Here is a 17,749-nt window from a genome sequence, read left to right on the forward strand (position 1 = left end):
ATAAATAGATATCACAAAGACAAAAATAGGCTTCTTTTAAATACTATTAGCTGCCCTTCCACTTCTCTATCTTGCCAATCACAGAGAGCTGCTGAAACACTCCCCTGCTCAGGCTGCTCTCCTGGCATCTGTGGATTTTCCATACCTCTGTAAGCGTGATTCGAGGAAGGGCAGTCGCTCCTCTCTCAAGCTGCCTCCACACAACTCCCCTACTCCTGGTACAAGGAGATCAACAGCTGCAACCTTCAAAGAAAGAAAACAAATTGAAGTCATGCCACACAGCCACACAGTGATTAGCAGAAGAACAGATGACACTGATTTTTTTTGTAAAACCCTACTATAATTCTTCCAGAGTCCAGGACACTCAGGTAAGGATTTGCACATACTTGAAAAGCCTTTTGTTTACAGGAGGATGATGGGAGAAAATTTTGCAAGGACAAACATCAGTAATCTACAGAAAACCTAAATGACACCAGTAATGTCCCAGACTGAGGACATCTACTGTAAGTGTTTTGAACTGAATCTCACCAAGTTACTCTGATGACAACCTGTGTGGGGTTATAAAGAACCCAGCAGCAGCTCAGAAGACAGCAAAGACATATGGGCACATTTTCTGAAGCCCTGATTCCCTCCTCTGATGCTGTAAAGCTTGTGTTCAGCCCTATATATCCCCATTCCTTGAGCCAGCTCTAATGGATATGGTAGCAATGGCACTCATGTGCTGGATCCAAGTGTTAGGATTCCAGTGTTAGCACTTAGGCTGTTTGGTTTGGGCTGTCTTCTAGGGTTATTTTTCTTATCCCATAGCTGACATGTTGCTAGAATTAAAGCCACTGAAGACACAGTTGCATGGTGGTGTTGCTGCTCTTTTTAGCAGAAGCAATGCTTCAGGTTTTCTCAATTTGATTGAGAAATCACGATTTCAAAGCATGAGACTTGATAAAGAGTTTATTTATTGTGCCCATCTGCTATTTGAGCATTACATGGGTGCTACATTTGGATGACAAGAGAATCACTGACTACTTGGAGCCATCCAATTCTAGGCCTTTCACTCAATAGTACAGAAGTTTACCAAGAAAAGAAACAAACTGTGACAAACTTGACTTAAAGCAATTAAGCAAAAAGTTAACACTGTCCCAATTCCCGAATATTTCTCTTCCTGTTGTTCCCACTTTGGGTATTTTTTCTACAACAGGAAAAAAAAAAGGACAGGATCACCAGATGGTCACATCTTATCTTGAACATCTTGAGGGCAGGCCCAGCAGATGATGTCTATCAGTAGGCCAAGACATGTTCCTAGACAAAAAACTGGAGGTGCCCCATGGACTCACTGTGTGTTGAGGTCCGTCTTCGTTGTCCCGCATGTAGAAAGGTTTGAGGTCGTAGGGGTAGTTAACCACAAACACAGGAATCTCCCCACAGTGCCTCACCAGGTACTTCTCGTGTTCTGTTTGGAGGTCACAGCCCCACTGTAAGGACACCAAAAAGGGGCCTGGGAATCTGCTTTGGTGCCTCTTGCCCATGGCAAGAGACCCAGCAAAATCCCTGTACATGGAGATATGTGCTGCTTTGAATGACATAAAACCAAGCAAAGCAACTTCTCATACAGGTCACTGGGAAGTAGACAGTCTCACAAATCTTCAGGCAGAGCAAAGCATGCAATATAATATGATTTAACTTAACAGAACAGGGCCAGATTGTCCTTGCATCAACCCCAAGCATCTGGTATCAAATCAGAAACACACCAAAACAAGCAAAAAAAAATCCCAACCCCCAAACCCCCCCAACACACTCTGCATATCTAAAGGAAAACAGGCACCTCTCCAAAGCCAGCTTACTTGACACAGCAAACCAGCCTTATTTCAGTATTACCTTTGGTGTACAGAAAGCAGCTTTCCTAGGCTGATTACACTCTTCCCTGCTGTGTCCTGTTACGTGCTACATTAATTTTCACTTAAGAAAACCTAGCATGTTATTAACCAATTCTTTGTTATCAGAAACCTTTGACATTTGCAATGCCCTTCACTTTCCCATTTTCCAGTGATGTTATAAATCCAGTGGCTTTTGACTTGAGACCCCCAGTCTGTTTATAGGACATGCAAAGAAAATTGGGGGAATGGAAGGGGAAGAGGGGAACAGAACTCCCCCAGACTCTCTTCATACTAAAATATCCCATGTTTGCTGTTGCTGTCTCAGATCCAGGTAGTACAGAGACAAGATCTGAGGTTCTACACCCACTTGTGCACAGAGGTGAGAGTTACCCAACTGGCTGGGAGGGTGGCTTCAGCCAGAGGGTTATTTTCCTCAAGGTATCATAATGAGATAATGATTAAACAATATTATAGACATAAGATGAGCACCACCAGAAATGCTGTCCCATGACAGTGGGAGTGGGGATGTGGGGATGGAGTGGGGATGTGTTTGAAATTGGGCAAAATTTAGAAAACCATAATCTCATAGTTTTACAAAGACTAGCATATTACTCTTTTTCCCAGTCAACATCTATACTTTGGAAAGACAAGAGATTCCCCTTACCTACATCTAGATTACATGGTATTTTCATATGGCACTGGTTTATTAATCCTTGCCAAACTTTCGGTACTATCCTCTTATCCTTCCTTTTTTTTTTGAGAACTATTACAGCAACTCTTAGATGATTACTACTGAATCTGCAACACTCTCAGCACTACTCACACACAGGAAAGAGAAGTGCCTTTGCTAAAGCCTTCAACTGCAATCTCATCACTTCCTTCCCTGCAAGTGTTACATGTTCTGCTACAGATTCCACTCTTGTAGTGCTCCTATTTCAACCCCAAAGGGCAAAAGTTACACTGGATTTACAACCCAGCAAACAAAACACCCCAGGAGGCAGATAATCTGTTAAAAGAAGCAACTCTTGTGGTATCAGATGGAGAGAGAGAGAGATAAAGGAGACTTTACGAAGTTCAGGCTCTGCATAGGGACAAACCAGTTGGCAATGACCTACCTCTGGCTTGAAAGTGAAAGTTTGAGGAGCTTGCTTCAAAATTTCCACTGCTTCACTGTAGGAAATTCTGCAAGAGGAAGAAAAAAGTCTTAAAGATAACTATGAAAGGAATAACAAAGTTTTTTGGCTAAGTGCCATGCTGGAAAATTAAGGAGGCATTTCCTTACCACCATGCCAACTTGTGTGTAATGTCAGACTTCCCAGCAATGCTTCTTTGGACAGAAACCAAAAAGCATTTCATATGGCAAGAATCCTATGTTTTCCTGTGCTTCAGCTACATGCAGGGTAGGAAGTGCTAAGCTCTTAACACTTCTGCATTATTGCAATATTGCATTTTAGTCAGAAGTGAGCTCTGCAGGGAATTGCGTCACAGAAATTTGTGGATTTTTTAAAAGAAAACAGTATGTCCTCATCAGCATAGCTACAACAACATAGCTCTCATCCAGGGCGTGTTAGACAAAAATAACAGCCCAGGGTGCAAAGGGCTTGTAGCTCAAATGTTTCCACATTACTTTGCAAAACCCATGAGATTTAGGTGCAGCAACTTTCTCTACTTCTCTGGCAGATATGAGAGCAGATTCTCCATCAATTTCCACCAGCAGAAAAGAACAGCATCATGGCAAAGCAAACAGAAAAAGTGCAGTGAACAATGCTCCAGGTTGGTAACTGGAAATCAAGGCTCAGTGGAAGACAACGTGGCAGCCAAGTTTTCCACATACCAAGCCAAATGTTGTGGACAGAGAGAAGAAATAGTAACATGATCACAATAATTTCATCTTTGTATCCCTGGCTAATACAATTAAAAATCAAATTCCCTAATGAGCACAAGCTCTTTACACCCCATTAGAAGGTTTCACTAGAATAGGGAAGGCTTCTGGACAAAACACATCAAGAAGGAATATATTGCTCCACATGTCTGGGTTATGTGAGGCCACAGACCAGATGAGGTGTATCACTGGCACCGGTTCAACACATGTAACCACTGTGTGTCAGCCAGGAATGCCCCAGATCTGCCAGCAGCTGATGAAGAGAGACAGAGAAGGAGAAAGAGATGCTCTGTCTCTCTCTCCTTTTCCTTGGAGCATGGGAGAAGCTGAATGCAACTTTGTCCTTTCAGGAGTATCAGTTAGATCCAAAGAGAGGACTGAAATGGAGAGACAGTAACTTCACTGAGGACTCCCATGGTGCTCATGCAGGCAGAGGCACAGAGGGGATCCATCATGATGCTGTTGCCCAGGTCTGGCTGCAGCTGCTTAACAAGATAACCAGTGCTGGGATCAGCAGCCCTACAATGTGCTGTGGGATAAATGGAGAGCTCCACCACCTGAAGAGACAAGGAGTGGGGGGGGGGATGTGGCATTCTTGGGGGGCCAGTGAGGGAAACTCAAACCCTTCAGTTCTTTAGCACAAAGAGAACTGGCATTAGGAGCTACACAATGAGTTGGGAATAAAAAACCAATCAGGATTGTTAAATATCATAAAATATTTTAATAAAAAGAGAGCCGCTGGTGTGAAAGCGTGAATGAAAGCAGAACATCAAAGCCAGAACCAAACAAGACTGTAAGCAACCACTGTGTAGGTACATGCTAGAAGGAGAATATTTTGAGGATCTTGTCCAGGGGAGCAAAAGCCAAAGGCCAGGAGATTCAGGTGTCAGTCTCATGCAGAACTGAAAGGGTATACCTGACAAACAGTAAAAGGGAACTGCAACTCATGCTCTTTTGGAGACATTATGCTAACCCAGACGACACTGAGTTGTGAAAGAAAAAGAACATATGCAAAATAGGAACTCTTTCCCCAAAAGCCCTCTGCAAGATCATTTTGAAATAGTACTTACATCATAAATTTGTGCTTCAGTATTTGTTCCAACCTGCCCTTGGTCAAAACAAGAAAAACATAAACATGTAAAGCTACTCCTTAGGGTTCAGGGGCAAACTCAGGAAAGAGACCTCCTTCTATACTGTAATTTGTAGGAGTGCATTTTGATCTAGATATGGGTCAAAATCTACTCTTGGCCATTCAGTGCAAAGGGTACCCAATTATTGAAGCTGATGATTCAGAGTCTACCAGATGAAGTGACAAGTACAGTTCTATCACACTTGCTACCAGGTACAGAAAGTTGTGTGTCCTCCCTCTATTGGCCTGAACAATCACTTAATCTCAAGGTGATATTTTCACAGTTCCTTAACACAGGATCACACAGTAAAAAAAAAAAAAAAAAAAAAGAAGAAAAAAAATTAAGCCTTGCTATAGCCAAGAACCCCCAAAACACAGACAGGATTGTAGTTCTTTCCTGTCACATGCATTACCTTCTGTGCAGGAGCTATGTATTTATGAAAAAGCTCAACATCATGAGGACATTTGGAGAGCACAGTGCTTGTCACTGTCTTGAAAAGATCTTCCATAACCTAATAGAGAAAAAAATGAATGCATGAAAAATGAACATTGCTTAGGTGTCCCTGACTATAAATGAAACATTGTGCACATCAGCCAAAGGGTACAGAAGGAGTTTCTGTCTTTCTGCATGGCTCAGACTGCATAAGAGGGAACCACCTCACTAATGCTCCTAATCTGCAGGCTTGATTAGTAGCTGAAGTGGACTGGAAACTTTATTTTTGCTATGGGTTTAAGGCTTCAGTGTTGGCAGATGGCCTCAGTATCTTCGGTCAGGTATCTCCAGGTATGAAAGAAATCAATATATTCAAGCAGCAACCCTGGCTAAAATATTCAAGCAGCAACCCTGGCTAGCCACAGACACGTTACAACCATTTGTGGGTCTGTTCTCAGATTAATTCTTAGTGAGGCATCTGTCCTGTAATGAACAATTCTGGATTCATGCTTTGTTCTTAGAAAAGGCAAAACTGAAGGAAAGAAAATAAACATGTAGTGTGTAGAGCAAGTCCCTCAAATAGATCTCAGCTAGAGAGACTGTGTGCAGTAAGGGCAAAGTGAACACATACAAGATGAGTAGAGAGCTAAAGCAGAGGACACATCAATGCATGGATGTTTGAGAAACTAAAAAGATGTGGTTCCATTTCCCTAAACTAATGTGGAGTAACTAAATGACATTATCATCCAATTTGGATATACTTATCCAGTAAAACGGGCTTCACTCATTAAGAAATTAAAATGCCATTAAAAGCCCCCCCATGGGATGCTGCTGCATTTTCATCAACCCGTTTTAGAAGTCATTTTCTTTTTTGGTTAAGCAAAGCAGACCATCCAAGATACTTGCTGTTGTACAGACTACAAGTTCCCATAGCTCCATGTAGTCTTACACCAGCACAAAGCAGCTAGTTGACACCTGTGATATCAACTAATGATCATCCCACCTCTTCTTCATAATCACTCTCCTATTCTCAGTTTCTTTGTAAAAACAGAGCAATGTAGCTGGGGCTGCAGGTCATCTCAGACTGGGATGGGACAAAGTTTTTCCTAACAAAGCGCATCTCAAATTTCTGACACATTCCTGGTTGGTTGTGGTTTGGGTTTTGTTTGTGTGTTTGTTTTTGTGAGCGTAACAACTGCTCCATTAATTGCAGAGTTGAGAGAAGTGACGTTTCCACTAATGGTATCTAGGTGAGCAGCAGCCCCTAGACACCACAAAGCCTGTGACTGTGGAAAGACGCACCTTTTGTTCAGTCAGCAGATCCCAAGAAGACACAGTAGGTGTATGCTTTACAAGGAACCAGATCTTACAGGGTAGGAGGAACACAAGGCACAGAAACAACACAGCTGGGCTACTGACACAGCCAAGATGAAATCTCAGGCACATTGTTCAAACTTAGGTTTAGATAAACATCCTCTACGCCTGCCCCAAGCTGCTGAAACTCTGCTCTGTGCTGGAGAACAACCTCTGCATTCCACCATCCTAGGGAAGCAGACCATTTGGACTCCTCCACAGCCAAACTCAGACTCAAGACTCCTGCATCAACCTGTGCTCTCCTTTTAAAAAAAGGGAAGATGCAAATAAGGGAACTGCATTATCATATGCAGATGAACAGTTTTACGCCTCCTGGTACTCAAACACAGAGGAAATGAAAAGGCAGCATTCCTGCTGCTGAGTGGCAAATAACCAAACAGTCAGCTTTGAACTTTCTTCAAAGTAGCTAGAAAAAGGCTTATGCAAATGAAATTAGAAAACTTCTTAGCAATTCATCTGGTTTCACCAGGCAGAGACGAAGGGATTTTACATTAAGCTTCCTCTTTCTAGAAAATGAAAGTATCATCTGGTTTTGGAAAAGCATGTTGTCTAATTAGCACTTTTTTTCCTCACTGTGCGATAAAGTAACAATTAGGTTCCCACAGCATTCAACATAAGCAGCTTCCTCTTGTGGAAAAAAGATGTGGGTGGTATGGGAAAAACAATCTGAGAAATATTTCCAGGTTTGAGACTGAGGTTTTATCCTGGCAAAAAAGACAGACACGTGGGTCATACACTGGCCTCATCACTGCTCTTATTTATGCCAAACAAGTACCAGGCACAAACAGTAGATGGAAAAAAAGAAAAGAAGGAAAAAAACCCTCTCAAACTGAGAATTTATGTGTTTAAGCAGATAGTATAATGAAGGACTGCAAAGTAGGCTATAGGAAAAATGAGTGGAGAAGTGTAATCACTGGCTTGCTGGTTTAAGGGAACATGTGAGTTTGAGACATAGGTGAAGTGATTGGTTTGAATGTCCTCTAAAAGAAACATGTTTGACAGGAGACTTACATAGGGAAAAAGGCCCTGGAATCACAGCAAGTAGCTCACGTCAGAGGTGGGACTCTAAATGTCCCAAAAGCCCAATAATGTGGTTGCTTCACAAATGGTGATAGGGAAACTGTGCTGGTAGGGGGCAGGCAAGGAGGACAGAGGTTAAAGCTTTCTCCCTTCCCTCAACCCTTTTAGCCTTTCTCTTTTGATTTTCACATTTGAAACTTCAGCAGTATCAGTATCATTGGCCTTCCCCTATGTTGCTCTGTTGTTTAATGGTTAACAGTTAAATTTTGATTAGGAGCAGCTCCCAAGGGTACTGCTTAATTTTACCCTGGATCTTTTGACACTGCAACTTATCCTCTTCCCAAATAAAATTATGACCACAGTTGAAACAGAGCAAGTCATCAATAAAACAGCAGTAAAAGTCAGCAGCAGCAATTGAAGGTGCTGTGCACTCCAAGAAAGGTTCAAATAATCATCTTTATTACGAGAGAAAGAGTACAAATGAAAGATTGCATGACCTGCCAATAGGATTTTTAAGTCTGTATTTACCTGGGCCATGCATATGGACCCACTGTAGATCACAGGCTACCTACATATGAAACACTCACCAGTGGACCACTGTTTGTTGCCTCCATGCTTGCTCACACCCACTCTATGTGTGCACATCAACACAAAGGGGAGGATCCACATCTGACCTGGGTCATAAAAATCTCCTCTCTCAGCAACACAACCAACAGCTCAGGCCCCATTTTGGTGAGAAGCTGTTGCTGTGCAAGGAAAGAGACTTGTCTGCCAGACCACTGCTCCACTGGCCATTGAAGTTGAATGATGATAAAAGTTAGGCAAGAGAACAAGCCTTAGCTGTGGCAGCTGGATGCCACTTCAGACAAGGAACCTACAGTCCTGCACATACCCCAGTGTCCCTAAAGAGTGTTGTAAAAAACTTTTAGAACAAACCCTTCCTATGTGATTGCCAGTGTTTTCTCCCTCGAGACTGCAGTCAGATCCGCACAAGTGTCTCAGCCTTGGTACTGAAGACAGAATGCTGAGTGCAAACTAGACTGGAAATGAAATCACATACATGTTTTAGATCCAAGCTCTCTAAAGCTGACACCCAAAATCGGTGCACTACTGATTCCATTTCATGCTTGAACTCCCCTCTGTAAAATGGAGGTAATAATGCTCCATGTCACTAGGCTGTAATGACAGCAAATTAATTTTGATGAAGTACATAACCAGTGGAAGACAATGCTCTTGCCCTCAGGACACAGCTCAGATACTGAGTGTTAAATTGTATACTTCATCTTAAAGAGACATATTCTCTGGCCCTTAAAGAGACAGTAGTGCTAGGATGTAATCTTGTTAAGGAAGACTAACACTATGCATAAACTCCTGACAATGCCCTCAGGAAAACTTCCTTCTTGCATTTCCTAACTTTAGAGACTAAATAATGTGTTTTTAGCATGGCTTTGTATGTGCTTTTGATGAAATTCAATAATGACTGTATCATATGTCCTCTTCGAGACTCCATTAGTGTCATGAGTGAAGTGGGATCCTTTAAATATACTGCACTGCTGATACAGAAGGATGAAAAATAGAAGATAATGGCCTCCAAATACAACTACATGACACAGCATTGAAGGGAGAGAGTGATGACAGGCATCTCAGAGGACAAAAGAAACTGGAGACCTTGGACCACCAATTCAGGTACTGAGGGGGCTGATGGCTCTAGGGAGTCCAGGCACTTCCACAACTGGATCTCTTCTATGGTCTACCTGACCTTTTTCTAAATCCTTCTCTTTCTCATCCATTTTGGAGCAGAAGTGCCTTGGGTCAACATGGCTCAACTTCTTAACTTGACTTACAAGAAGAGGTCCCTCCTTAGATACTGTTACCCTGCACACCAAAGCAGAAATACTACCACCCAGCCACGCAGCGTAAAGTACTGCACTGAGCACACGGGACTTTCCACAGAAAGTATTGTGAAACCAGTACTGTGAGAGTCAAAGCTTCTTTATAGAACTAAAACACACTTTGGCACAGAACAGAAATTTAGACTGCATGATTAAGACACATGAGACTTCACAAGAACTGCACTACTAATTTAGGAATAACTGAGCACTACTCTGTGCAATTACAGTGGGGGAAAAAAGCCGCTGCTCTAAGACTTCAGGCCCTTTGTTCCCAAATACATGTAGCTTGGTTATTAAATCTCCTTTTTTCCTTTTATTTCATAATGAAAACTATGTTTCTTTTGGAGCTTTGGCTGAAAGATCTCAAGCCTCACCAGTGAATGGTAAACATGCACATTTCTTTAATGGTGTATAAGCAAATAATTCAAGATGTCCCTGAAAAAGCTGAGCATTCCCAGCACAGTAACTTGCTCAAGTCAGAGATACTTAGTCCAAATGTTGAATAGCAATCTTAAAAATAAATTTTTAACAATCCAGCTCCTTATGTCAGGACAAAGTTCAGATAATAACCCTGGCCAAGAGCCCTCAAGGCTTTCAACTGGGTGTTTTGCACCGAATAAAGGACTTGCAGATGACAACAAACAGACAAAACACCCGATGGGCAGATACATAAGAGAACACTGAATTTAGGTCAGTTATACCAGGAAAGACACTTAGGCTTTAGAGCAACTAGCAGGGTTTTCTGTTGGTTGGTTTTTTTGTTTGTTTTGTTGTAAGAGAGATTGCCCAATGATTTAAAAATAAACAAAATGGGAACTCCACTTCCCCAAGTAAGAACACCACAAAATCAAGCCTGTTGCAATACAAACTCACTATGAGGAATGCAAAATAATGGCTGCTAAGAGACTTTCTGTTATAGGGAAAGGTGCTTGTCAAAGACTTTGGGACAGAGGGAAGAGTTAAAGAGAGCACAAGATGAGACTTCACAAGATACTTAGCAGCAACAAAGGCAAAATTGAGAGGGAAAGCTTCTCCTTTCCTTACAAATAAAACCCCTACAAATTCCAGAACAGTTCTCAAATCTAATTCTCTGAATTGTCTGAACTGGCCGTCTATACTTCAAAAGCCTGGAAATTAGGGTTTTCTGCACAAGATACGTTGATTCTGTTTTGAAGGGCTCAAACACCACTTAACAGAAGACCCTGCTTACAACAGATAAAATTAGTGAAGATTTCAATTGACTCCTGATTACCTAGGGAAACAAGGGGTTCAGAAATTAAGGTGTGTAGATATACAGAGGCTGTGCTCTAAGAATACACAAAACTGTGCAGAAAAGGAAAAATAAAAGAAAGAGCAGGGTGCTATTCATGGTGGAGCACAGACTCCCAATGGGTCAGTCCACACAGCCCAGTGCCATGCAGACATCCCAGATTCAGAAGCAGCATACAGAGCATGCCAGCTTGGTGCTCAGGCCATGCTGATTCAGCATTGTTTATGATCCATGCTGAAGAAACCAGCACCTGGATGTTATTTTATAAATCTGCAGCCAGTGCCTCAGGTATTTTTCTTTAGAAGGTTATTTTTCCAATCACTTTCCACAGAGCTTATCTGATAAATGAGAGTGTCTGGATGTTTACTCACAAGTCCTGTTGGGTATAAGCTGGCTTATGCTGAGACTAGGAAGGTGTATAGGCATCCATCATGTGGTTAAACTGCAACTGAGAGGTCAATCCTGACAAATCAAAAGCCAGCTGACTAAGGATTTCCTCCAGTCTTCTGCCAAAGCCACAGTGAACAGTGTATGCCAGAAACTGTTGTTTCTTGTTTAGATTTCAATGTAGATTTCAAGGAGGCCTTTACAGAGCACATCAAGGGACACACTGCTTAAACACTGCTCACTCAGTGGAAAGGTGCTGAACATTTTGAAAGGGGGAATGCCACTCATTAGCACCAGTCATGCACATTTACATTCCCTGGCAATACAGCAACTGTGGAGCTTCCCATTCAGATGAGGCTGTGTGCACCTGTATCCTCCCTTCCAAATCCCCCCTATGGCCTCATCTCTGCTGGGCAAACTCTCCTCCTTGGGAAATACCTGTGCAACCTCTACTTGGCTCACATAGGGTGAGAGGAGCTGTGACCTCAGCTGAGGGCAAGGAGCATAGCTCAGGGAGGAAACTCAGGTACCAGTCCTGTATAGACATTTGGAGTGCTCACCTGCATGATGTCCTGAAGACTTTCAGTGAAGGACAGCTCAGCCTCCACCATGTAGAACTCTGCCAGGTGCCGGCGACTCTGTGAGTTTTCCGCTCGGAACGTCGGGCCAAAGGTGAACACGTGAGTAAAAGCCCTGCAAGGCAGCAGGGAACAGGTCAGGTCCAGCACACAGCTGGGTCTGTTACACCTAAAGCCCTCCCTTTTCTCCCAGCATCTAGAAACAATCATGCTTCCATTTCACCTTTGACCAGTTTAATGGCACTGCGGAATAAGCTGCTGTTATGTTCCTTCGTCCAGGCATGGAGAGGGGTTATTCATATCTTGTGACTCAGAGATGTTGCACACACACACTATTCAGCTTTCTCTGAACACAAGGCGTGCTCAGGACACTTTTTGTAACTGTGTAGGAATAAAACCCAACATTCTGCAGAACCAGATAACTAGAGAAGCACACAGATAATATATCAATTGTGCTATTCTCATCCAAGTGCCTTTACATTTCTTTGGCTGCAATGCCTGACCTTGACAGGTGCTGTGAGACCCCAGTGCTCAATAGAGCAGAGTGGGCCATACTGCTGGAGCTGCTGGGCTGGTGAGCACTGAGGGGTGCCCAGTGAAGCCCAGCAGGATGGGAGGTGTATGGCGTGCAGTCCCCCTCTACTGGTAAGACTGGAGTTCACTGCTCAGAGAGCCATGGAGATAAAGAACTGGGCTCTTCCACACAGCTAAAAATGGTTCTGCTGAAAGGGGTCCCTACTGCAGAAAACGTGGGAGAGCATTTAAGGCTGAAGCAACTAATGCATTTCCTATTGTGAAGCCATTTCTCCAGCCACCTTCTGGGGAGTCTATTTAAATACAGCCTCTCTTGTTCTGCAGTCATGCCATGCTGTGTTTCCACCTCCTTCGTGAGAAACCTTCCTGTCAAACACCAACACACCTTTAAAAGTTTTGATTTTATGTGGGAAGCTGCACTCCAAGCAATCCCTTTTACACTGTGATCTATGAGCACTTGAGCTCCTGGACACCCTCAAGCCAGAAAGAGCTTCCCAAATACATGCCATGACATCTGTGTTTCCTCTCATGCTGCTCATGACTGGGGAAGAGAGCAAGCTGCTTCAGAAAAACCACGAACTGGGCAGCTGCTATCTTTGGTACATCTTTAACTTGATGTTATTTTTAGCTGCAGACAGCGTGTAGGAGAAAAAGAACCCCATCAGTGGAGATTAAGCACAGTTTGACACTCATGAAAGGATGCGTGCTAATTGCTGGGGCTGGCATTTGACTTGTATCTTGCTCTGCAAGCTTTCAACTTAAAAAGGATGTTCACTGAAGTTTCTGAACCGGCTAATTTTGTTAAACTGAAGTTTAAATAAACAACACTACAGAAAGCAGCATTTTTCCTTTGCCCCTTATGGAGACATCTGTGCTACAAATAAAGGAACACACACATTCTGCTTCACTCATCTGTTCCCTCATATCACATGCTGGTTAAAGGTTATGATCCAAAGAAAGAGCACTTTCTTTTTCCTGGAGTTGCTAGTAGCAAACACACCACAAGAAGGTTTCAGGTCAAGACTTTGAATACATAACCTGCCTGTAGGTTTCTTTTCCCCATGGCTCTGTTTTCCCTCCTCCAAAAAACACACTTTCTGTCCCCACTCTGCTCTTGTGCCTGCACTCTCTCATATATGACCACAGCATCTACAACCAACTAACTAGATTTTGCAGCAAACATCTTCCTTCAAGCATGATTTTCAGCATGCCACTTTTCCTCTGCTGCCTTTCTCACTTGCTGAGATGTTACTGTAAACTTCTGTCACTCCATTATCTTCCTTCAAACTGCCCTTTGCTGTAGTATCTACAAAACCTCAGCAATGTTTGGATAAGTGATGTAACCAAGACTATTCCTCACTGCTCAGGTCATTCACTATTAGATCATCAGTTCCTTGTGATCCCCCATCTGCAGCCACCTGTTGTCTTGGGTTATACAGAAATTCATGTTCTTCCTCACACAGCCTTTTTGGTTTGGTTTTTTTCCCATGCTCCTAACAGCACCTGGTACAACAAGGTCTTGGATCCAGAGTTTAAGAGCCTCAACTGCTATAGCAATACAAACAACAAATACAAAACAATGAGTCATGCAGTCACAATCATGTTATCTTTAAGGCAGAACTGGTCAAAAGCTTTTGTTTGTCAGGTTGCAGAGGTTGGCCTGCAGTGGGAAAAAGGAGTTAGAGCAGGTTCTTGCTCTACCTGCCCCCTGTTTCAGGCTTTTTGAGGCCCTTCAATTAAAGCAAGAATTTTTCCTAAATAAATGAGTTTAGTCACAAGTTCAGTTTGTGACTGAGCCAGGATCAGACACAAGATGAAAATATTGTGAAAAGCTTACAGTTACTGAAGTACTCATTCAGGTCTGCTCAGTTTGATGTGCAGGTCTCTAATGTCTCACTGACACGAAAGCATCAAAGCAACATTGAAAACTAAAGTGTGACACTAGCTGGCTAGCATGAGCTCCTTTCCCACAGAGCAACAGCCTGGCTTCAGGGAGAGACATTTCTCAGCAGCTGTCCATGCACAGGCACTGACACTTCAGTTACTGTAGGTTACTGTGGCAGGACAGTCTCCAGCAATGCAGGCTACTAAGAGCACTTTGAACTGCATTTATTTCCTACTGATCAGCAGCCCAATGATGACTAGTAACTCATCTTTCAAGGGGCTTGCTGACTGCAAGATACCTAAAAGTAATCAAAAAAAAAAACAACAAACAAACAAACACCCACCCTCTTTTTGCTCCAAGATGTCAGTCATGGTCAAACACTTCATAGTCAGAGATCAACTGAGTACTGCAAGAATAAAGCCTCTCTGTGCCCAAGACTTTTGGGGAGGGCAAGTGCAGCACAACTCCCACAGGAACCAATTTCTGTCTTTCCTCAGCTCTAGGCACTTGTACACAGAGAACCACCTACGTTTACAGAACAAACCATTAGCACTGCAACTCTGGGCTATCCCAAGGTGACAGTAAGTGTAAGGGCTTTGTGATAGCCTGTATATCCTAACATCACTGGTGCGGGGCTGAACTTGTCTGACCATTGAAAAAAGGGAAAAATAACATTCACCCCTTAGCCCCCCTCCCCATCACATAAACCCCCATCTGCAGGGAGGGGAGGAATCATTCATTTCTCAGGCTAGCTGTAAAGGGAAAAGATGGATAGAAGTAACTGTGAGAACTTCACCAGGATCCTGGGACCCTGGCAAAGGGAAACTAGCCAGATGTCACGCTGGCAAAGCGATCAAAGGAGCTCAGTAAATGCAAGTTGTCTCATAACAGCAAAGTGGCACTGACCAGAGGCCTGGACATAACAGAGAAACACAGCTAAAAATAGATATAGTCACTGTTATCAGCTCTGTGCATGAACAATTATTTTCCATCTAGGCATTTATATACTGTTTACTGTGCCCTGCCATTTCAAAATATTAAGCAAATGCCCACTATACAAATCAAGCCTTTATTTGTATTTCATCTGCTATAAAAAGATATCTGTGATTTGCTACACTGCTGTATCACACTGAGCATGTACAGATATATCAGAAAAGTGGGATGGGAGTTGACTCTGCTCCGATTTCATGGTACTGAGAGCAAACCAGTCATTTTGTTCTGTGTGCATTCAGCACCTAGCACAATGGAGCCTCAGTGTAGGGCTGTGACTCCTATGCTCTATGATGCAAATAATCAATCATTTAACATTCCCAGACCTCTGCAAGACTTCCAGCATTTAAAAATAACTTTGAAATTCTGTGTAAGTCTCCAAAAGTGCCTCGGTCAGTTTGGGTTGTGGGCACTCAAGAGTCTTCTTAAAAAAAAAATCAGCAGCGCTAATTCCTTGTCTCCAACAAAAGCATACACACAGGAGAGGAAAAAAAAGCCCACTAATCTGTTGAGCCTTTTTCCTTAGCCATTACAGGCAGACCAGTAATGTCTGTAACACTGTCCTTGTACGTGCTAGCAAAGAATACAAGAGAGGCTTTGAAACGAATCCTTTTGCAGTCAGCTTTGCCCAGATCAGAGCTCTGGACAGCAAACCCAAGTGCATTTCTGCAGCTCACAGACACTGGCGGGGTCGACACCACAAGAAGGCACAGAGCCACTTAATTAATTGCTCCCTTTCTGTGACTGTATTTCGCTCTGCCCAGTTCTCTGGGAAAATGTGAGAGCTTAATGTGGAAGCCAAGAGAATACCCACAACCCTCCTTCCAACAGACTGAAATGTATCAAAAACCAGGGCCCCATGCTGCTAAACGCTGAGCTTGCTCCCCCAGCCCAGTGAAGGGCCCAGCCACTTTTAGCTACAGGCTCCCAGGAGTCTCTTTGGACACCAAAGCAGTACCTGGAAGTGTTGCTGGGACACAGCCATCCTCTGCACGGATGGTAGAGGCTGTTGCACAGGCCACACTTGTGTTCTCCACCCTGTGAATAGCCAGGAAGGGAGAAACCTCCCCCCTTTCACCTTTATTTCACACACTACTCAGTCTCCAGAAGCAGCCACCTTTGGGATCTTTCTGCCACGCAGAATGAAAGCTCATTGCGTTTGAGTTCATTGACATAACATTTCATTATAGAGGAAGTGAGAGGAACCAATAGAGAAGTAATAAGTATCCGTCCCCAAAGCTGCTTCAAATCATTCTTTTAATTAAACTCATGCAATGTTTCTAGGCCTCAGTGTCTCTGCCTTGCTGGCAACTTTTACGGTGCAATCCAAATAGAATTAATTATGCTGATGGTTCCCAAGCCAGGAATGGATTGTGCTCCTTTTCTGAGCCTGGACACCACGCTGCTACTGAGGTAATAAAGACTTATTTGTGGTGTTGAACCAAGGGCATATAACTTTGAACAAGGCTATTAATCAAGAAGATGCAATCCCTGCACAGTCAGCTTACAACCAATGCCAAGGTCACACCACACAGTAGTGACACAGCTGGAGGCAGAAGCCGGTTGCTGTGACTCAGGGCTAAGCACTAAACCACACCAGTACACACAGGGAGCAAAGATGTTTTTCAAAACTTCATCACCCCAGTGATTTTCGTGTGAGCCAAAAAAATACACTGCCAACATGGCAGAGGGGGAACAATTCATTTGCATGGTGCCCTTGCTGTCACCCCAAAATACAACACACGCCTATGTAAACACAAATATATTGATTACTCTGGCAAGATCTGCAGGGACAAGTTAAGCTGAACAGTGACTTGTGCCAAATCTCATCTTTGGCCATGCTAGATGAACACAACATGTAACCCTTCAACAGTGTGTTCCCCTGCACCATAATCCATCAACCCCTCCCTGCCATACACACACTAAAATCTAGATCGCAAGAAAATCTAGAAACAATAACTTCCAACCCAAATACAAAATAACACATGATGTCAGCAGAGGAGGAGAGACCCTAAGCAAAGTGACCCTAAGGCTCAGGAGTTTAGCTTTATCTACCCATTGTCCTTTCTCTCAGGAAGGGAAGAAGTTAGTAAAGTGAACCATACGATTTAATTCCACTCTGTTCTGGCATGACCATATTCATTTTGAGCATGGAGGACCTGCCTGCACCACTGAAGTAAGCAGGTGACTTTGCTCAGCTGCCAGGACATATCAGCTGGCTGCAGTGCTTGACCTGAACATGAATGGGATTGTTCAGGGATGCTGAAATTTGTCTGTTGAAAGATGTTCTGGCCCTGTGCACAAAACCACACACAGAGACAACCATTCAAAATATCAGCCCAATGTTTCCCGGGTCTAACTTTTGAAGGAGCTGGAAGCCCAGAGCTCTAAATGATGATAGCAAGGTACAGATGCCCAGCAATGTGGAAAAGAGGCAGAATATTTTAAATCCTTGAGCTGGGTAGACTGTGTTAAAAAATATCTGTCAGAGTTGGACAGAAGTA

The 17,749-nt window shown here is 43.1% G+C and overlaps 1 protein-coding gene across 1 annotated transcript in view; it reads right to left on the reverse strand.

The window, feature by feature from the left end:
* Positions 1–17,749, reverse strand: part of NARS2 (asparaginyl-tRNA synthetase 2, mitochondrial) — a 48,762-nt gene that overhangs the window by 7,934 nt on the left and 23,079 nt on the right. The window contains exons 7-12 of the mRNA XM_063394389.1: positions 11,819–11,951; positions 5,296–5,394; positions 4,824–4,861; positions 2,987–3,053; positions 1,332–1,469; positions 146–243 (exon numbers count right to left, since the gene is read on the reverse strand). Of these exons, the coding sequence (XP_063250459.1) occupies positions 146–243; positions 1,332–1,469; positions 2,987–3,053; positions 4,824–4,861; positions 5,296–5,394; positions 11,819–11,951 (573 nt within the window). The remainder of the gene's footprint in view (positions 1–145; positions 244–1,331; positions 1,470–2,986; positions 3,054–4,823; positions 4,862–5,295; positions 5,395–11,818; positions 11,952–17,749) is intronic.

Source organism: Prinia subflava, chromosome 3 (assembly GCF_021018805.1).
Source record: "Prinia subflava isolate CZ2003 ecotype Zambia chromosome 3, Cam_Psub_1.2, whole genome shotgun sequence".
Classification (NCBI taxonomy): domain Eukaryota; kingdom Metazoa; phylum Chordata; class Aves; order Passeriformes; family Cisticolidae; genus Prinia; species Prinia subflava.